The 21,158-nt window shown below is 45.2% G+C and overlaps 3 protein-coding genes across 5 annotated transcripts; 1 reads left to right on the plus strand and 2 right to left on the minus strand.

Moving 5' to 3' along the window:
* Positions 1-647: 647 nt before the first annotated feature.
* LOC109518147 (cilia- and flagella-associated protein 44-like) lies at positions 648-10,482 on the minus strand. Its single transcript, XM_019873819.1, has 21 exons — positions 10,413-10,482; positions 6,890-6,964; positions 6,673-6,811; positions 6,351-6,513; positions 5,964-6,066; positions 5,635-5,851; positions 5,226-5,340; positions 4,984-5,148; positions 4,741-4,896; positions 4,615-4,662; positions 4,143-4,242; positions 3,689-3,783; positions 3,413-3,607; positions 3,051-3,161; positions 2,807-2,959; positions 2,500-2,676; positions 2,084-2,226; positions 1,708-1,987; positions 1,548-1,603; positions 1,039-1,201; positions 648-918 (listed from the first exon to the last, which is right to left on the minus strand). The coding sequence occupies exons 1-21, from the start codon at positions 10,465-10,467 to the stop codon at positions 781-783; spliced, it is 2,847 nt and encodes a 948-aa protein (XP_019729378.1). The 5' UTR covers positions 10,468-10,482; the 3' UTR covers positions 648-780.
* pum3 (pumilio RNA-binding family member 3) lies at positions 6,493-13,559 on the plus strand. 3 transcript variants are annotated; one of them, XM_019873820.1, is made up of 18 exons: positions 6,493-6,592; positions 7,839-7,903; positions 7,987-8,220; positions 8,380-8,578; positions 8,743-8,818; positions 8,921-9,014; positions 9,149-9,215; positions 9,424-9,598; positions 10,059-10,162; positions 10,456-10,534; positions 10,747-10,845; positions 11,122-11,175; positions 11,344-11,424; positions 11,741-11,883; positions 12,013-12,235; positions 12,393-12,480; positions 12,823-12,913; positions 13,085-13,559. In XM_019873820.1, the coding sequence occupies exons 1-18, from the start codon at positions 6,582-6,584 to the stop codon at positions 13,206-13,208; spliced, it is 2,007 nt and encodes a 668-aa protein (XP_019729379.1). In that variant the 5' UTR covers positions 6,493-6,581; the 3' UTR covers positions 13,209-13,559. The 3 variants fall into 3 exon arrangements, with proteins under 3 accessions (XP_019729379.1, XP_019729380.1, XP_019729381.1); XM_019873821.1 differs by lacking the exon at positions 6,493-6,592 and adding an exon at positions 7,389-7,493; XM_019873822.1 differs by lacking the exon at positions 6,493-6,592 and adding an exon at positions 7,405-7,493 and having other exon boundaries at positions 7,795-7,903.
* An 892-nt stretch (positions 13,560-14,451) lies between these two features.
* On the minus strand, positions 14,452-20,874 carry LOC109518156 (potassium voltage-gated channel subfamily V member 2-like). The gene is given in 10 exon segments (XM_019873838.1): positions 14,452-15,033; positions 15,444-15,569; positions 15,645-15,761; positions 16,064-16,094; positions 16,096-16,223; positions 16,293-16,493; positions 19,544-19,715; positions 19,818-19,996; positions 20,311-20,430; positions 20,677-20,874. Coding segments are annotated over 10 exon segments (1,587 nt in total). The 5' UTR covers positions 20,833-20,874; the 3' UTR covers positions 14,452-14,676.
* Between the last annotated feature and the right edge of the window lie 284 nt (positions 20,875-21,158).

The raw sequence follows: 21,158 nt of genomic DNA on the forward strand, positions 1-21,158 counted from the left end.
GCCTGGCGTTCGTCTGGAGCTTTTTCATGGCCGCCGGTCTCGCTGTAACCGCTTTGCTTTTGGGCCCGCGCTGAAGAAAGTTCTGGAATCCGGTACGTGGATACGCTGCGCTCAGTGCGGATGGCAAACACCGTGACTGTGTTGGACTCTAGAGAGCCCCTGAACCTGAAAGCAAAACATCGACGAGATGTGTATTTGGTTGGTGTACAAAATGCTTCGGCTTGTACGTCTTGGCATCCGGGCGTGTGATTTAAAAAAAATCCCAGCATTTAAAAATGCGCGTGAGGAAATTGCAGGAACAACATGTTCGCAAGGCAAATGATAAGTCATCTGGGTTGAAGCCATCCACATCCCAAAATAAGTACCGTATTACCAATTTTTGAGCGATAAAACTTAGAAATGAAAAGCATTTGAAACACTGAGATAAAAACCACCGTAGTGATTGGTCAGTACCACTCCTGTAGTTTTTTCAGTGCTATCTGGGAGTGTTGTTCTTCCCAGCTCATCTGTTTTTGGACTTCTTTTAATTTCCAGGTTTTCTCCTTCTCAGCCTGATCTGCAAAACACGCGTCCAGCTGCAACTCCTACAAAGAGGTAAAGAACCAATTTACTTGGACTCGCTCTCTCATGTTCACAAGGCAAACGATTAGTCATCTGGGTTGAATCCATCCACATCCCAAAATATTCCAAAATAAGTACTATATTACCATTTTTTGAGCGATAAAACTTATAAATGAAAAGCATTTGAAACACTGAGATAAAAGCCATCACCGTGACTTTTCAGTACCACTCCTGTAGTTTTTTCAGTGCTATCTGGGAGTGTTGTTCTTCCCAGCTCATCTGTTTTTGGACTTCTTTTAATTTCCAGGTTTTCTCCTTCTCAGCCTGATCTGCAAAACACGCGTCCAGCTGCAACTCCTACAAAGAGGTAAAGAACCAATTTACTTGGACTCGCTCTCTACTTGAATTCATATTTGTCCTTTTCATTGTCAAAATCTCACTCAGTGTGTGTGTGTGTGTGTGTGTGTGTGTGAGTACCGTAAGTGTCAGCCGGAAATGTTCTGGCAGTTCAAGGTTGTCCTTGAGCAATTTTTTGAAAATGTTCTGAATCTCAGCAAGCCTCCTCCGCTTGTCAGATTTCTTCTTCTCAGCTTCCCGACACCGATGGTCTTTCTCCAACTTCTGTTGGACCGTCTCTATGCTGGGTGGGCGGATCAAATCACTTCAATGATTTTTATTGATTTATTTTTTTATTTTTTCAAATAACGAAATAACATTTTTCATTTCAAACAAATGAGCCAATGAGAATGGAGGAAAAATAAAGAGATTATTTTACAACAAACCAAAAAAAAAAAAGCTGGCAAAGGACGTGAACTAGAACAAAGAGACTAATTGGGATCAAATGAATCATTTGAATGTACCCGATGCAGTACGTAATGCTCACTGCATTTTGGCCGCAAGTACTGCAGTGCACGGTTAAGGTTGTGGGTAATACGGAATTGCACCCAGGCAAGGTGATTTCCAAGAACAATCGGTTCATACTCAACTTGTCGGCCGCTGGGTCATCGATGTCCTGAGCCGAATCCTCATTCTCAAGACCGTCCTAATTGGAGGATCACAATATTCTGTATTACTTTTCTATGGTATTCCATGACATTGCTCATCTGCAAAAGTGGAAGGCTTCTTCGTGGAACGAGATGCACTAACCCTTGGAGAAGGAACCACGGCCCTGTTCCTCTGCAGGTCTTTCTGCAGCTCCTTATGAGGAAGCAGGTTGAAGGAGAAGATATTCCCGTCATCTCCTGCTGTCAAAACAAACCGATCATCATAGCTGCAGCGGATGTGCCGCAGGTGTCCATAAGTGCCGTCGTGGATGCTTAGTTCCCAGAATGCCTGCATGGAGGTTATGGTGTGGTCGTCCGGATCAAGAGGGTAAATCCTGATGGAGCCGGAGTGCATGCCGCAGAGCATGAGCTGCCTGTTGGAGCTGTGACGACAACAACAACCAAACATAAGGCCGAACCGATCCGTATGAAGTAAAAGCTGCATTTTCACTGAAGTTGAGTTTCTTCCGTCATCATACTTGAAGGTGACCGAACAAATAGCATCGTCGTCAGCATTCAGGACAGTCAGGAAGTCAAATGGCTCATCTTGACGTTGGTCTGGACTCTCATCCTGACTCTCAGAGAACTTACAATGGTACAGGAAACCGGAGTCAAACCCTCCCTGGAAATGAAAGTATTAATATAAATTAGGCAGCCACGCAAAAGAACTGATCACGAGTGTATCCTGTTCTTCATCCATCCACTAATCCGGTCAGCCTGGAATCGAACCCTGCATCTCTCGACTGTGAGGCGGACGTGCTAACCGGTCGCCCACCGTGCCACCCGTGTATTCTGTTATTGGAGTTCATTTCTATTAACGCGCGTGTGTTGGGTGAAAGATGTGGACCACATGAACTAATTGCTCATCATTCAGTGTGTCGATATGTATGTGTACCATAGAGAGCCAGAATTGGCCAGGCCGTGAGTAGAAACCACAGAGAAGAGGACTACGAGGGTTAGGGATGAAAATGGGCGGTAACTCTTCTTCCAGCACCTCCTCTCCGACGCCTTGATGCTCTTCTTGCACTTGCTTCACCTTTAAAGCTCGAAGTCTTGCCATTTCCTCTGCTCTCTACAACGCACAGATATATGCAAGTTGTGTTGATTATTGAAATGTCATGAAGAACTGGTAGAATGCGTCGGGTTGTTTATCTTGTCAATGAAGAACGTGAACTGAGAACCCAAGAAACAGGAAGCGAAACCTTGATTTGGGATTTGATGCTCTTGAAGCAGAAGAACCTTCTGGGCAGGTCCAGCAGTTGGAAGGATTTGGTTGGTTTCAGGGTATTCTGATCAGGACACGGTACCTCGACAACATGAGCATTCTGACACAGGATCAGCAACCTGTTTTCTTGCTGTACAAGATTGGGAAGTGGTACATTGGTTTTCATGCGGCGCAAGAATCGTAGAAGGTGTTGATATATTTTATTTATACTTCAGACTTACATGGGAATGAGGTGACCACTCCAGTAACTGCACCGGTCCGGGAACATGAACAAAGCCGATGGGCTCATATTTTTCTCCAACAGTAAAGAAGAACACAGTGCAATCTGAGCTCTGGGGATAAAAGTAGAGGCTGAATATCAAACGAGGAGTAATAAAGACTGAAGAAACAAAATGGGAGGGAAAAAAAAAAACCCAACAGCTTAGTGACTCCATGAGTTTTTGCTTCCGCTTGATCATTGGGAACATTCCTCCGGACAACTTAAAATTGGTCTCATGAACTGCACTGCGAGTGTTGTTCGCAAATTATTCATTCTAATTTCAAAGTGCCTTGTTAGTTTTATGATTATGAATAAGGCGCTTACCCCTGTGGCTAATATTTTCCCGTTGCAGTCGTATGCAACAGAAGTTACGGGGCCGTTATGCGGCTTGAAAGCTTGCTTGAGTCGAATGTGGGCACCCCCTTTGTTGTTGTGCAACCCTTTGGCGTCATAAAGCTCCAGTAAACGAACCACCCCATCTTCAAATCCTGTCACCAATAAACCTCCACTGTACTTCACCTACAAAAACAAATATCTGGGGTTACTTATTCCATTAGCCACGTTTATGTCAATAACGTAGTAACGCACGTCCATACTTACCGAAAGTGGTGCCCAGTGAAGAGCGGTTCCGCCTTGATTGAACCTGCTACTGACGAGTTCTCTTTTTGTCAGAAGGTCATAGACTCTGACTGAACCTGGAAAGGTGAAGGTCCAGGAAAACAGAGCAGCCGCTGTGTTGTGTCAGTGGTTCGAAAACGTTCAGACATGGACACAATTGTTGGTACCCTTTCAAAAAAAACAACAGGTCACTGAAATAGTTTTGGTGTGACTAAATTATTTGTAATAAAAAGGAAGCTGAAGCTATGGCGGACCTACGCAGTCTGGTTCATATTCCATGACTTGAAGAAAAATGGTGTTTGAACACCAAGATAAAAGCAATGCCAAATTTTCATCACTTGATGAAAATGACTACTTTTGTCAGTGCCTATTTTTCTGGTATACCAATAATAGTGTCCACGTGTCGGTATTATACGTATAAAAACAATTGACTTACGGTCCAGAGCAGTGGTGGCCATGAGATGACTTGACTTTGACACATCAAGAGCCTCGATCGGTCCGGCATGGGAGGACAACAGGCACTGTGGATCAGGAGTCTGCAGATTTCGGTTTGATAAAATCATAAAAAGTATGTTCAATTGCTGTAGAGTCGCTAGTAGAGCAGAGCAGACACTTCGGAACTTCTATTTTCTCAATGGTGTTTTAAAGTCATTCAAGTCAGTGGTTGCTCCTCAAAGCTGCTTGTCCCAGGACTGATTAATTTGGGTAAAGGTGGCAGACTCATTTCACGCAGTGCCCTTTCTGCTAATGTGCCTCTTAGTGTGCAAATTTAACCATCTTTTGGGAAATAGCTTCCACAACAGGTAACGAAACTGTTCTCTCAACGGGATGTTTAATTTCAGTTCAATTCAGAAGTCAAGCTACACATTGCTTTATTATTATTATATTATTGTGTGGATGAGCCTTACGGTGTATGTGAAAGAGAGATCCACTTTCCAGATAGCTCCATTGGAATCCTACAAAATAGAAGAGATCAGGTTGGAATCTTTCACCGAGGTGCGATTTGTGTCCTTTTGTGAAAGAAGACGGGTGACCTGAGCAAACCAAACAGTCGAGTCAGACTGGGAGCTTTTCACTATTGAGGAGAGACGCGCATGGCGCCAGACCGTCGTCTCATTCACGGGCTCCATCTCAAATTTGCCGCTTTCACCGCTACCGTCCGCATTGTCGATTGTCTCAAAGTCCCAGCCCTGCAGGCTCAAAGGGAGGTTACGATGTCGTATTGAACCAAGAGCACCGTCGCAGCCTTTCATCTATGACAGTAATTTCTCCTCTACCCGGATCACTCCATCGGAGCCGAACGTCATCAGCTGTCCATCCTCCAAGGCGAAAGGTTGGACAACGCCTGCGTGACAACAGCGTCCTCCCTTGCTGCAGATCTCCACTTTGATAGCATTTCCATCCCATAGCAGCAGGTTGCCCCAGTTTGAGCCAGACACCACCTGAGGGGGTGGACACAGGTCAAAGCGCTGCATTCTTGGTGAGCCGCATCACCTTTCAAGATATGTAGGACACAAACCTTTCCATCGGGAAGTTCTACGTAGCCTTCGATATCGGTAGCTGCCGTTTTCCCAAAATGGCCGATAAGTCCTTCCAATTTGAGACCTGTAAAGGTGCTGGCCATTCTCCAAAACCTGGGGAAGGAACATATTTGATAATAAATGGTCAGTGAAAAAACTGTGGGTTTTTTTTTTTTGGTGAATTTATGGGCAGGTTTTCCAAATATGAATATGCTAACGCAACTATAACCATCCTGCCTCCACAAAACTGCGATAGAAGTGCAAACCAGATCATGGGTACGCCATACAGCGGTCATTCGAACCACGAGATGGGACTTGGTCTCATTACGTGACGTGAAATATTTCCATCATGACTCCCAACAATAAAAACAAATGCATTTTAGGAGGCGTAAGCATTGTGTCTGGTACTTGATGTGTCCAGATCCCGATGATGTGAGCAGTCCAGGGTTGTACGGGGAGAAGCTCACTCGGAAAACCTCCTGAGAAATGGCTTTGCACCTGAGCATCACCTCCTCCTGCCTCCACTTCCACACGGTCAGCAAGTAGTCGGGTGCACTGGCCAGGGTGGCCAGAAGACTCCCGTCACTGTTAAAATTCACAGAACTAAACACACGCTCTGCACCATCTAAATACACACACACACACACACACACACACACACACACACACACACACGTGATCACAACACCACCACTGAAGAGAAATATACAACACTGATGAATATTGGTTCTGTTTACCTCTGAGAATGCAGTATACTTGTAATGAAGGATATTCATATATTATCAGGATAGGCCTTTTTCCTTTCTCTGCCACAACAAAGTACTCTTGGCTTGGGTGTACCTATACATACACAAAACAATGCAATGTCTATACCGGACACACTTTGCAGGGATTGAGATCAGAGGGGTCCACAAAAAAAACACAAAAAAGTATTTGTGTCCTCAAGATTTTCAAGGTTTCAAAACTTGCTGGCAGCACTCCAAACTTGTTGACTTGAACAGGCCGATTCCATCCATTTTCTGTCTTGCTTATGCACTTCAAGGCCAATGTAAGATTTGGGATGAATTTGGGAAAGCAATCTGCCGGTCAGCCGATGACTGTGATGACAACATCTCTTCTCTTACCCCGATTGCACCAATCCCACCGCCACTGCTGCTACGGATGTATCGCTGCTGTTTGGTGTTAACATCAAACAGGATCAGCATCTGACCAGCAATAAAGATCAGAGTTTTGTCTTCCACCAACTGCAGGTTTGCTCTGCGCCTGCAGTCATAGCCAAAGGAGTGACTTCAAGAAAAATGAATCAAGGTTGATGATCACGCTTTTCAAAACGTTTTCATTTAGAGCCATCTAACATGAAATCAAAGTAGTCCTTTGACACATTTGGGCACACAAACACTCATAAACTCCATGGCAGAAGTTGTATGGGTAGTGCATGAAGGATACGCGAGGTTCAGGAGATTCTCTGGCAGGTTAGAGCCGGGTGTGATGAACGGTCTTGAATAAAGCTGTTCATATGCATAAGGCATGACAGCAGAGAGTTGTTTCCCCTCAGAAGATATCACAATGTGATCACAAGCTGCTCCTGTGACAATAAAAAAATTATGTTATATATGTAGCAGTGACAGTCGTTCATCATAGGCAAATATCAGTTTGCCCTTACGTTTGTCCTTGAGCGTTGTAATTTCAGCGCGTCTCGTGTCCAACCATGTTTGTCCCGTTCCGTTGCGTCCGTTGCCTAGCAACAGAAAGACGTGAATAGCACTGCTCAGCCTGTTGGTTACTGAAGTCCTCTTATGTGGTCACCCACCCACTTTTTTTTTAAGTTTTAAGAACACCAGCAATTTTAAAAAGCGTAGGATATTTTAATGACCAAAAGTAATTAACATTTTGTTTGTATATTTCGTAAATATGAATTGCAACTTGCACGATTTACGAATGACACTCTAAAACATCACAGAATAACCACTGGAAACTCAGGTCAAAAGAATTTTAACTTACATCAGTTTTGCAGAATAATATCAAATCGAGAACGTTTTTTTTTGTGGACACAGGCTGAGTCACTACAGTAACGTGACCGGAACTGTAATCACATTACAGTATTTCCTCTTCATTATCTTTATTTTGTGCTGCGGCACTGTCGTAACGATGGCAACGTTTTACGGCAGCAAACCTCGAATTTGATTGGAGCGTTCAGTGTCGTAAACCGTTGAGGTAAAACACGCGTGGACAGTTTGTCACGGCGTGTCTGTATATCTGCAATCAATGTAAGTAAGCCTATTAAATAACGAAAAATATCAGTGCTGTTATGAAATGGATGTGTCATATTAGTAGCTGTCAATTGTGCGTTTTTTTTGGGGGGCGAAACTTAGGTCATTTTCAGCACCGTAATGCTCGCTAAAAGGTATCCTGAATCCACTGGACTTGATAAAAAAAATCCTCCTAATTCGAACTGTTAATTTTCAAAATTGAATCAGCTAATTCGGGCAGTTTCATTTACATTTCACGGTTCAGATCTTTTTCATCTTAATCCTATCAAGTGTTAAGCCTTTAACCGTGGGACTGTAGGTGGATCAAATGTTATACTGATCATGTTTCCATCACTTACTTAGAATGGAAGCCAAACCCAAAACACAATTTTCCCCCAAAGGGAAAAAGTTGAAACAAAAAGGCAAAGGTAAGCTTGGAAACACCGTTAAACAATTAAATGCTCATCTTTAAGTTTGAACCTCATGTGGTCTTTCACACGTCTCTTGACAGATTCTCCTGGGAAAGCCCCGAAAAGTAGGCCACCTGGTAAAAAGCCCTTCAAACCATACAACAAAAAGGACATAAAGGGGAAAATAGGGAAGAGTGGAGATCATGCCAAGAAACAACAATCATTTGTTAAAGGAGGTAAAGGGCCAAAGAGAAAACTCACAGGCGACAAAGGGGAAGGTGGAAAAGGCCCAAAGAGAAAATTCCCTGGCGGAAAAGGGGACGGAGAGGATGGAGGTAAGAAATTTAATTGTATACATCTATCCATTTTCCTCCGCTTGCAGGTGTCGTGAGGCAGCAACTTTAGCACGCCTCAGCCACTGACAACGAGGCACTCATCCCATTACATTTGAGAACATTTAACATTTTTTTTTTTTTTTTTAAATGTGCGACCAGGTCCGCAGGCAAAGAAGTTCAAGAAAGGCGAATTTAAGCCAAAGAAGAACAAGCAGGGACTGCAGCAGACTGATGAAGACCTGAAGAAGAACAGGTTGCAGAAAAAGAAAGACCTGAAGAAGAGCAGACAGCAGGCAGATCGAAAGGACATGTACCAGATTATCAATCAGGCCAAACAAATGTGGGGAGACCTAAGAAAGTACGTAGACCCCCACTCGGGCACACAGAAGTAAAGTGCAAATGTACTGCTTGTTGCGTAGTCAGATGGTCCAAAAATGTTACCCCATTTAATTTATACCAGTACAGACCTCTGATGAATATGAACAATTTTAGTGTGTGTGTGTCTTGTGTGCCTGTCCACAGGAAGAAGTGTGACAGCGATTTGAAGAGGAAGCTGATGAAGGATCTTCATGAACTGATTAAGGGGAAGTACAAGCAGGTATTTGTCCGAGCTGTTGAAAACCAATCTTAGCCGCCCGGCCCGGTTTTTCCATGCACTGTGTGCTCCGATGCGCTAAGAGCCACCATCTGCCTCCACCAGATGGCGTACGCTCACGACTCTGTGCGAGTGCTGCAGTGTTTTGTCCAGTGGGGAAGCCACGAGCAGAGACGGGAAGTGTTTGATGAACTGAAAGGTGAGGTTTTCAGTAGCATTTCACAACGTGCATTTAAAAGTGAGACAGTGCTAATTTTGAATGATTCGACAAGTGCTGTTCATCGAAAAAGATCCAGGCTTTGCTGATGTATGTTGTCACTGTGTGTCCTGCAGATGATATCATTGCTTTGTCTAAGTCGCAGTATGGCACGCACGTGGTGAAAAAGTTGCTGATGTACGGGTGAGCTGCTCCTCTCCTTTGACCTTTTAACATTACATCCACGTTGCATAAGTCCGACAAAAGATTTCTCTTGTCACGGTAAGGTTGCTTTTTGCGGCGTGTACAGCGTTTTGCATGCAGCGGCGGTTGTTTTAAAAGTACTCTCTAAATACAGTTGAGTTGGGAGAATTCATATGTTGACTCGTTGACGAGCCATTGTTCTCTACAGGAATAAGGAGCTGGTGGCGGCGGTCATGCAAACATTTAAAGGGAACGTGCGAGCGATGCTTCGCCACGCTGCCGCTTCCACCATCATCGAGTACGCCTACAACGACAAAGCTGTACTTGCACAGAGACTCATGCTCACCGAGGAACTATACGGGAACGCCTTCACCATCTGTAAGGTATATAAACAAACACGAACACTCAACCGGACCGCATCTTGATCCAGAAGGGCGCCACTCCGTGACGCTGGTTGAACCTAGAATCGGTTGACTTTGAAAATTCCACTTGTGATTCACTGTTTGGATTATTTCGTTGCCGAGTCGAAATTGATGAAAACTTTATCACAATGGTTAAAATCCCATTGTGTCATTTGCGCATCCCATTGAATTGAATTCAGAAAGTTTTTATTATCATTGCACATTCACAACCAGAGAGCAACGGAATTCACTTAACAGTACAACACGTCCAAGAGATATATTTAAAAAAAAAAAGATAACCAACAGAGGGAGACAGAACAGAGAGGCCGACGAGTCACGGGTTATCGTCCCCTGTTTTTTCTTTGCTCCAATGGTTATACGGTGGAATCGAGTCGAATTAAGAAAGCCGATTCTCGGTCTTTGTCTTTTTCCCTGTGCGCAGTCCTCGGTGTGCAACACCATTGAGAAGGTTGCAGAGGCCAATCCAGACAAGCTGAGCCACATCATCACGGACATGAAGCAAATTATTACACCAATGGCACAGAAGTAAGTTCACTGAAAATGTGTCATACCGCCCGGGCAACATAACAGCAATCCAAGAACTGTAAAAAAGACTGCCCCTAAAATTTGAGACAGCAGATTTTTCATCTACTCATTTTTTGAAACATTTATTTTATTGATTAGTAGTTTTTGTTTATCCAGAATCCAGTTTTATTTATTTATTTTTTTTTTTTTCGTTTTCATCATCAAAACTATCTTCATTCAGTACCCGGGACAATGTAAAGAAAGCTTAAACCTGGATGTGAAGGTCTGACGTCACGTGGCGCTGTTTGTTTCAGAGAGCAAGTCATCAAACATTCTCTGGTCCACAAAGTCTTCCTGGACTTTTTCTTGCTGAGTCCTGACAAAGAGAGAGCGGTGAGTTATATTCTGTTGTGTATTCATGTCGAAAGTTAGTAAAAAAAAAAAAAAGGCCTGGTGGTTGGGGACCTCTGCTGTCGCGGACACAGTCAGACCTGGGTTTACGGGTTCAAACTCAACTGGGCCGCTTGGTTGAAGCGCAAATGTTCAAAATCAAAGTTTCAGGGCGTGACCGCGTTTTCAATGGTGTCGGATGTCACTGTGAACAGGAGATGATCGAGTCCATAAGGGAGGCCGTCGTCTACATGGCTCACACCCACGATGGAGCTCGAGTGGCCATGCACTGTCTGTGGCACGGCACCGCCAAGGTAAAGAGGGCACCGCTCGCTGCTTGCGAATAGGCGTCGTCGCAGACGATTTCTGTAAATGTCATCGCACGGTGGGTCGATTTTTGTTCCAATCTTTGTTGATCAAAGATTGGTCAATAAAATACTTGCAACCGATTATCAGTAATGAGATAATCCTTGGAGTCCACTCGAGTCCCGTTCAAAGATCAGAGAAGATCCAACGCAAATTTCGGCTCAGCGATTTCAAATTTTGGTTTGAAAGCGTTTTGAGCTGCAAGTTTCTTTTTTGTGTTTCAGGACAGGAAAGTCATCATCAAAACAATGAAGACATACATGGTGAAGTTTGCCACGGTGGGTTTTCACACGACCTGCTTGCTTGCATGTTTGTTATTTTCCACTATCACTCGAGCTGTCTTTTTTGCCTCTTTTCTTGGTCATTCTTAAACACAAATGACGTGAATTAAATGTTTTTTTGTCGACTAAGTCTGGATGCGGTTAACGACTGTGTTGTGTCCTTAGGGGGAGTTTGGTCACCTGGTTCTTCTTGCCATATTTGACTGCGTGGACGACACCAAACTTGTTAAACAGGCCGTGTTGTCGGTACGTGCAACTATTAGTGCTATGATGTTCATCTTGTCTACTTATTGCTTAAATTCGGTTTAGAGTTTCTTTTTTTCCAGGCAATGGTCTTTTTTTTGGGGAGGGGGTGTGAAGAGAAAAACTCTTACCGAGCTGACAGTTTCGGTTGTCACTTCAGCTTTCGTCGGAGCTGTCACTGCTTCCTTGTGACGCGTTTTAAACAGCTGAATTGTCTATGGGGGACTTTAAACGTAATTTCAGTGCAACGCTTGCATTTCCATCTTTGCTCTAGAAAACATCTTACCATGATCATGTCGCATGTTTCTCTCTTGTCCAGGAGCTCTTGTCATCTTTGGATGAGGTCGTCAGTAACAAGTATGGCAAGAAGGTTCTGCTGTACCTGCTGAGTCCCAGAGACCCCGCACACCTGCTGCCTGAGATCATCAAGGTGCTGCAAAAAGGAGACGGCAACCAGCACAGGTCAGACATCGAAAAACATGATTTGTGGTCGCATGTCGAAACGTGACGTCGTCACACCTGATGTTGAAGTTTGGAGCCAGCAGCCGAGCAACGTCACCGCCATCTCTCTTTCGCTTCTTCTCCCGCCAGTAAGAAGGACACCGCCCTTCGAAGGAAGGAGCTGCTCGAGGTGGTCTCCCCGCCGCTGCTGGATTACCTGCGCGACAACGCCGCCGCCATGGTCATGGACAAGGCCACCAGCGTGACAGTTAGCGACATCTTGTCGTCGGCCTGCGGCGACCTGCGACCCGCCATGGCAGCTGTAGCTCAGCTGGCCAATCAGGAACTCGTGCCGGGCGGTGTCGAAGGAGAGGTCAGTGCCACCGAATGACGATTGTACTGCATTTCAAATCATCACATTGGCTAAATGTAGCAGCGTGTTTTGAAAATAACACTGAACGGTGTTAGCGTGGAGTTGTTTGTACAAGTGAGTCAACTGTGCACCGCCCCCCCCACTTTTTTTTTTTTAGCTCCACATGGCAGAACATCCTGCAGGACATCTGGTGCTCAAATGGCTCATAGAGCAGGACGTCACTCTTGCCGAGGCTGGCAAAGAAGGTGATTTCACATATGGATCAACACTTTTTTTTTTTCTGCCTCCACCACACAATTCATTTTCTTTCGCATTTGCCTGCATGAGGGTTGCAAAGTGTGTCTTCGTTGACCTTACATGAATGTTTTTGGAATGCGCAAGGAAACAATGTATTCTGGTGATTAATTGTAATTGCGACTCAAAATAGTGTTTTTCCATTTTCTTATAATACCCCAAAGGAAACATTTAGAGTCTGTTGTGTGGAAGTCAATCGATGTTACGTACTTGGTCATGTGTTGAAATTTCAACCAAACCGGCGCCGATGCCAGTCGAATGCTGAGTAACTTCTTTTGGTGTCCTCCTGCCAGAGCGCTTTTCCAGGATCCTGGTGGACACCGTCGGGATGGAAAACCTCAGGAGTTGGGCCAAAGTCAACAGAGGAGCCATGGTGCTCTGCAGGTCCGTGTGCATTTGTGTTCATACGCCACTCAAGTTCCTGCGCAGCGTCGTCTTCTCATCTAAGCAAGGAGATGTTGAGCGTTTTGAAATGAGCTTGCTGTCCCAAGAGAAAATCATTTTTAAGTTGCAAGTACAGTCAACAGTGTAAAAGTTTGTCTTTACTTTCCACAGCCTCCTGAACAGCTGCGACAGGTCTGTGGTGGCAGACGTGAAGACGGCCCTGAAGGACTTCAAGCTGGACAGCGCCAACAGCAGCAAAGGAGCCGAAATCCTGCTGGAAAATTTGAACAAATAGACCCGTCATATAGTGACGCTCACTATCATTTTGGATCCGGAAGTTGGACCAAGTCGCGTCAGGAACTGATGAGCACCGGATCGGAGCTATTTGACCAGATGGTGTCCGCCAAAAAGTTTCCCACGGGGAGGTGCCGGGTTGCCTGGGCAACAGTGACAATGACAGCACAAAACATTGTTGTGTGTAATGGTTCATAAACCGTAAATTCAGTGTGGCTCAACGAGTCAGCGGTGAGATTATGACACAATTTTTACGCTCATGTATAGTTTCAATCAGTTTTGTCAATTTAGTGACATTTTTTTTTCTCCAAATGTTGACCGGTGAAATAAGATAAAATGTTTGAAGCCCAAATATTTTGGTCAATTCTCATGATAAATAGTTTTGAATTTGAATTCAGCAACAGTGCCGTCGTTTCTTAGTTGGTGAGCAGTATGGGGGTGTGTTTTAGCCTTTCAGAACACAATTGCTGTACAATAACTGGCGCCAGTCATGCGCACGGGCCTCCATTACACATTAACTCGGTTCCACGGTATCTCGCTCTCTCTCTCACGTGTACTTTTAGAGCTCGGACGCACATTCGACATGACTCACTTCACATTGTGACGCAGTTTGACACTTAAGAAAAGTGAAGTGGAAGTAAGGATGTTAGCGCTGACCCATTGCGGACTCCAGGAAAGATATCATGAGGAGCAGACGTCACTTTTTGTCAGGTTGCATGGGCAACAGTGACAATGAGAGTCCCATGATTGTGGGAAAGCCATCCAATGTATTCCTTGAGATCCAGTTTAAGATCCAGATACGAGCCGCGGTCGCACTAGTACAATGCCTATTCTACTTGTGCAATTTGTGGCCTACTTGTGCAATTTGTGGCCTACTAGGACAATCTGAATCTGAAGGATATTAATCAAAATCAATGCTGAAGATAATCGGGACCTCTCACCTCCATTTTCTTCGGTGGCCGCCTGGTTAGCGCGTCGGCCTCACACTGCAGAGGTGCGGGGTTCCATTCCAGCTCCGGCCTTCTTGTGTGCAGTTTGCATGTTCTCCTTGTGCCTGCGTGGGTTTTCTCCGAGTACTCCAGTTTCCTCCCACGTTCCAAAAACATGCGTGGTAGGTTAATGGGACACTAAATTGGCCCTAGGTGTGAGCGTGTGCATGGATGGTTGTTCGTCTCTGCGTTTGGCTGGCGACCAATTCAGGGTGTAGCCCGCCTACTGCGCAAAGACAGCTGGGATAGGGTCCAGCACATCCACGACCCTCGTGAGAATAAGCGAATTGGAAAATGGATGGATCCATAAAATGACTAGGGAGTGGGTGGAATTTTGTGAGGGTCCTAAGATGAATAGAGAAGGGAGTAAAAATTGATGGTGCACGTGTGATTGGGGGAGGCGGTTTCCATGAGTGCAAACATTCCAAAAAGAAAAAAAAAAGTTCTTGACGCTTTGTGCAGTTTTATCGGTAAATGAAGTCACGGGCATGTGAGGTCAGCGTGGGTTGCCAAAGCTTTCCTGACACGAGCTCTATCCTCCGCTGTGCCGAGCGGTTGACACTGCAGCCGAAGCGCCCTCGACTGAACGGCGTCCTGATAACATTCCGCAAGCTTCTTGGCCGCCCTTCGGGCAAAGTGCACGTCGCCGCGGGCCTTGGTGACGGCGGCGTACTCTTGCGACTTGAGCTTGCCGTAGTAGTCGGAGAACTTGTTGTAGAGGACGGAGATGGGCATGCCGTTGAGGATGATGCCGAAGGCAATGCAGGCGAAGGCAAAGATGCGGCCCAGGTTGGTCTCCGGGAGCATGTCGCCGTAGCCCACCGTGGAAATGCTTACCTGCGGGATTCGAGATGCAACAATCATGAAGGGTGATCGTGTCATAAGCCCCTTGGATAAAAATCCAACTTTGTCCCATGTGATTGTTGCTATCAGAATTGGAGATAGCCCACCGTGGAAATGCTTACCTGTGGGATTCGAGATGCAAAGATAAAGGGTGATCGTGTCATAAGCCCCTTTGATAAAAATCCATCTTTGTCCCATGTGATTGTTGCTATCAGAATTGGAGTGATGTGCTCCCTCTCAAGAGTACAAGTCAAGAGGCGAGCAGCAGCATTTTGGACCAACTGGAGAGCTCAATGGAGGATTGTCCGACTCCAAAGTCAAGTGCATTACAGTACTCAAGCCGAGTTAGTTTTCGTTCACTATAACAACCTTTGGGAAGTGCGGCAAAGTAATGAATGACTCACAGCGGCCCACCACCACGCAAGCGGCATGGAGGTGAAGTTGGTATTGGGAACGTCATGCTCAACAGTGTACACCATGGCGGAAAACATGAAGATCCCCATGGCAATGAAGAGCAGCAAACAGCCCACCTAAAACACACACACAAATGTCGTCACTGCTGAGTAGTCTGACCGAGGGGCATGAAAGTATGCATAGCACGCCACCTGCTGGTAGCATTGTCTCAGTGTGAAGCCGAAGGCTCTGAGGCCTGTTGAGTGACGAGCCAGCTTCAGGATCCGAAAGATCCGCATCAATCGCATGATCTTCAGAACTTGGCCCAACTACAGAAACAACATGCACAGGAGGAAGCAATCGTGGCCCACAGGTGGCAAAATTAATCAGCATCAAGAACACAAAGTCAAAAAATACAAATTGTGGGTGTGATTTAAATCCGATTTTTTCCTCTCAAGGTCCTCTCTTCATGTAATTAACAAAAAGATACGTGAATATGTATAACAATTATCAGATTTAGGATACTTTTCATGAACGTTTTGGTCTCATAGGTGAAGATTTTTTTTTTTTGGGTGCATCTTCATGTCATGTCACGTCCATCCCCATCAGTCAGCGAGTGTGCCGCTTTCACCTTTCCGACACGCGACATGGCCTCGATGTCTGCTGCGTCGGAAACTTCTGATGCTGGGAGTCGACAGCAAGCGAAGAACGTACTCCAGGGTGAAGAAGGCGATGCAGAAAGTCTCCACGTGTTCGCCGTAGAACCTGCCGCTAAGATGCCCTGATGGCGTCTGTAACACAAATTCAGACATCCGGTATTTATTTTTGATCCCTCCATTTTTCAATTTCCCCCTCCACACCTCATACTGCATCTCCTCAACGGTGTTCAGCGTCATGGCAACCAGTGAGATCAGGACAAAGACGGAGGATGCCACAGCCATCAGCTTGGCAGCAATCGAGGAGAAGGGCTTTTCCATCATGTTCCAAATCTTCCAGCGAGTGCGTCCGAAGATCATGTTTTTGTACAAGGCCTCGTCCTCTTCCATCGCCACCATCTCCACCTGCAGGGGGACAGAAGAGAAGCGCTGCGCAAGATTACAAAATAGAAACAAAAATGAGTTCTGCTACTTTGCTGGAAATTGCAAATGTATTGCGGCAGTTACTACAGCTTGCGAGAGGCAGTTTACAATTTATGGCATTCATTTTCCTTGTATGAGGTTTAAATATTAATGATGATGTAACCGCAAGGTTCTCAAGGTCACATCTATGCTCCCAATCCTGTGTTTCAGCCTCGAGACCCGCAAGGCAACATTCCCAAGGTGTCAGTTTGCAGTGCTAATTTGTTTTGACTATGTAAACCTCAAGTTTGGCAACTAAGAAGTTCGGGACAGCTCCTAAATGGCCGGTCTATTCCAGGTCGATCTGGTCAAACTTTTTTTAATAGGCCCGTCATCAAAGTAGAATGCTCTGTTAATATTTTGTGGAGTTGGAAGTTGCTGCTACAGCCAGTGAGGTTGAGATACAAAGAGGACAGGAGTCATGAGAGACATTTGATTTGTTTTAATTTTGGCACACCACAGGTACATGTATAAAGTCCAATGATCTTTGAGGATATCTGCCACCTCGCCGTGACCACCGCACGCACGCAGCAAAATGTTTGGAAATAAAATCACAGAGTCATCAAACGGAAAACAATACATTCGTCACATCGTGAAACCACAAAATAGATTTTCTTTGACACAATCTAAATCCACGAAATACATCAAATGCTTTTTTTTTTGTCAGCGTCCATGGCGATTCAAGCGTGCTGACAAATATTCTGGAGCACAGGGCGCGTTGCTAGACGTAGATCTCTGCGTATTCCTTGGGCCCTGCTGTCCTCCTTTGAAAGTCACGCCGGTCGCGTTGGGGTCTAGGACCGTGGATGGCAGAGGACCAGCGCCTTCATCCGTTCCCACACGGAGGACTTGAGGTTGCTCACATGTTTGTCTTCGTCCAGCAGAGTTTCTGGGAGCTGCTCGGGCTTGGCGGGCAGCTCTCGGATTCTGGTCATCGCGCTCCGGATGTTCTTCAGGAAGGAAACGCCTTCACACGTCAGCTGCTCCTCTGTTGTTGTGATCACGTCTGAGAGGGTGGTCACTTGTCTGTCGAGATCCTCCATCTTCTCTTTCATCATCCGGCTCTTCTTCTGCTCTTCCTCCCTGACCGCAGACAACTTGGCCTCCTCCTCAAACTGCAAGAAGAGACGAAGCTCCTCAAAATCCTTCCTGATCTTGCCTTCAACCCGCTCCCGCTGGACTTTGAGGCTCGCCGCTTGCTCGCCGCAGTCGTCTTTCATCTTTCTAGAGTATGTCAGTCTTTCCTTGGCATCCTGGAGGCCTTTCTTGAGATCCTCTTTGTGGCCATCCACAACATCCTCAAGGGGACGGAACTTGTGGCCAGCGTGGTTTTGCGCATGTAGGCAGACGGTGCACACAAGCTCCTGGTGGTCTAAACAGAAAAGTTTCAGTGTCTCCTTGTGCAGGCTGCAGATGTCCTCTGATCCCAGGGAGGCTTGCACAATGCCCTCACACACATTCTTCAGTGCCAAGTTTACACAGGCGTCGATCGAAATGAACTCAATTCTACAGACCGGACATGTTCGATGGCCTTTCTCCTTCCACTGCTGCATACACCCGCAGCAGAAGCTGTGACTACATGGCAGGATGACAGGATCGTTAAAGATGTCCAAACAGATTGAACATTTGAGACTGTCGCTAATGTGGCTCGCCATGGTCCTTGTGTAGACACCGTCTCAAGTCTACAAGCTTGGTTCACGTTCACTCGAGAGGGAGCGAGCCGCAACGCGTCCGTCTCAGTCAGCGAATGGATCGTTTTGGATCCAAACGGTTCAAAAGAGCACTTCCTGCAACCGTGTTTTTGTTTTCGAGACTTCAACCGATGACCCTTGGACTTGAAAAGATCAAACTTTTATGGATTTATTATCCTATCAACGAGATTTGTCAGGCGCCAAAGTGGAGGATGAAACGAGGTCACGGTCGGTTGTCAGTCCGTTAAAGTGGGGACAGTTTCCACACTTCAGGCATCATTTTAAGTACAGTTCAGCCCGAGTATATATTCATCTTACAAACTTAATTAAAAGAGACAATGGTCATTTTTGTTTTTTAATTTGGTAAAACGTAAAGGGGAGAAAAAAAATAAAGTAGGCTTTGTGGTTGGACTGGTGGTTAAATATTTTCTGTTCCCCAGAAATTTGGAATACACCATCAGCCCTCGAAGGAAATGACAACGGTCAAGTGCACCCAAAAAGTATTCAAATAAAATAAATATGACATCAAGTTGAAAAAACATCCTAAAATGGGAAAACACTCAAATAAGCGGGACCATCATCGCAACCAGAAAATTGACATCGACGTCAAGGTGAATCGCGGTCTGACAAACTCTCACAGCAAGGACTCGTGACATGGGCAACATGTTGGGGGAAAGTGTGCCAAGAAGAAGCCTTTTCTCCTCACACCATCTGTCAACAAGACCATCGATTTAGGTCAGACACCGTCTGTCAGCATGCAGATTAGGTAAGAAAACAAATTCGCGCACTTTTGCAAGGCGTTAAGGGCAGAAATTATCGGACGTAGGTGTACCGTTTGGAAATGCTTCTTCTGGTGCTCCAGATTGCCATTCTTTGCCAGATCGCAGATGAAACAAACTGTAAATGCGATGAATAAAAGTGATATGGCAACAGCTCTGATCGCAAGCTGCAATTGCAGACTGCTGATCCTGCGCCACCATAGGTCAAAGGTGACCTGCTTATTTTATTTTTAAAATACTTTTAAAACTCGATTTCACCCTACACCCATCGCGATCGCCTCGGGACCAGTCCGTCACGATCAACTCGTTGGCCACCCCCGATTTAGTCTTCAATTCACCTCGTACATGTTTTTCGAATGGAGGAGGATGCCAGAGTCGCCGGAGAAGCGCATGCTGCATTCGACGTACTTATAAAGCATTTCATGGAGTCATTTCATTTATCGTCTTAGAATTAAAAGTTGTTGATTTTTTTTTTTTTTTTCTTCCTCGGACCACGGCAGAGATACGAAGGCCGACGACCCACCTCTGCCATAAGCTGCTTCTGTATTTTCAGCTGCTCGGTCAGCTCGTCCTGCCTCTCCTCGAATGAGATGCGACAGCAGCGGTGGCTGTTCTTGATCCGGACGCCCCAGTAGTTGATTTCCTCCAGGAAGTTACGCGGGCAAAGCTCATCTTTAATCCACAACACGCCGGTCCTTGGCAATGGACAAGAGAAGATTTATCATGATTGTCTTTCTTTTTTTTTCTTCATATTTGTGCCCTATGTTTTACTTTAGTTAGGTCCCATTTTGTTATACCTGTAGAAGTTGAAGATATTTTGGAAAATAGTGGGGTCCCGGTCAAAGAAGAACTCGTTGCTGTGCACAATGTAGTCATCGCATAGTTCCAACTTCCTGTTATGGTCTGTGGATGTGGCGAGGCGGCCGAGCCGTGTTTTGGGGTACCTGACAGCTAACCTGTAGGGCAGGTGGTACACCTGCAAAGTAGAAAAAAACAAACCTCACCAAATGGGCCGAAGGACGGTTTACCGGACTTTCAAACGTCAAGGTTTTCAAGAACTGCTCAAAATGACTCAAATTTGCATTTAAAAAACGTAAAAAGTTGGAAAATCCTCATTCCTGTTAAACGATAAAAAAGAGCCCTCTGAAACTGAGAGAGTCCACGTGAAAGGACATTATGACGGATGGTGTCTTTGTCAGATGGTTTCATTTATTCAATGCTAGGTTGCCTGAAAATTGACCACTCAGAACAATCTGGGTTTTCAACTTCGGCTGATTGCTCTGAACTTACAGTTCCGCCAACATTGATGTTGAGCACGAAGTGCTTGGTCGGAGAAAGTAGCATGGGAGACGGCGACGCATCCTCCTCTTCATCCTCAGCATAAAGATCATAGACGTCTTTGCCTAGATCCTACACAAAAAAAAAAGAAAAACATGGCAAGGTGAACATGAGGCATCTTTCATCAACAACTTAAAAAAAAAAATACAAAAATTAAAAATCTGAATTCTATCGGCATGAAACTGCATGCAAGAAATTGATTTTAAAAAATGACAATTTGAAGGAAAACAGAAAAAAAATTGCCCAGAAAAAAAAAGTACTGTACTTTAAAACCAAGTAAAAAATAAAAACAAAAACGTAAGAGAGGAAATGTCTGACCTGCATGGAATTCCATGGCTTCACAAAGATCCTGGTCAGATCCACAAAGTCGTTTGGTTCCCTGAAGGGTCCAGATCGGCTGCCGGGTTTGTAACCGGGGAACAAACTCCTGCTGCGGGCTCGGAGGAGTCTCAACATGCTTCGATTCGCAGACATGAAGGCATACGCATCGTGCCAAAGTAAATCATTTAAGGGGGGTTAAAAAAAAAAAAAAATGGTTGGGATGAATTTACATTCCTTGGGGCGGAAAATGCATCGTCACCAGAAAGGTGACGACCCAAACCCAGTTGAGGTTTGAAATCAAAGATGATCTGGGTGCTTTAGAGTGTTTTCGACGGTATTATCCTTCCCCTCAACCATCTCTTGATCCCTCTCCTCCTACCATAATAACTTGACCAATCAGGTTGACTATGGCGAGATCACATGCCTTGTATAGCCATAGAAAAGAAAATATACTGAAGGAACAATAGCATTCGTAAAAA

Source organism: Hippocampus comes, unplaced genomic scaffold (genome assembly GCF_001891065.2).
Source record: "Hippocampus comes isolate QL1 unplaced genomic scaffold, H_comes_QL1_v1.1 scaffold424, whole genome shotgun sequence".
Classification (NCBI taxonomy): Eukaryota; Metazoa; Chordata; class Actinopteri; order Syngnathiformes; family Syngnathidae; genus Hippocampus; species Hippocampus comes.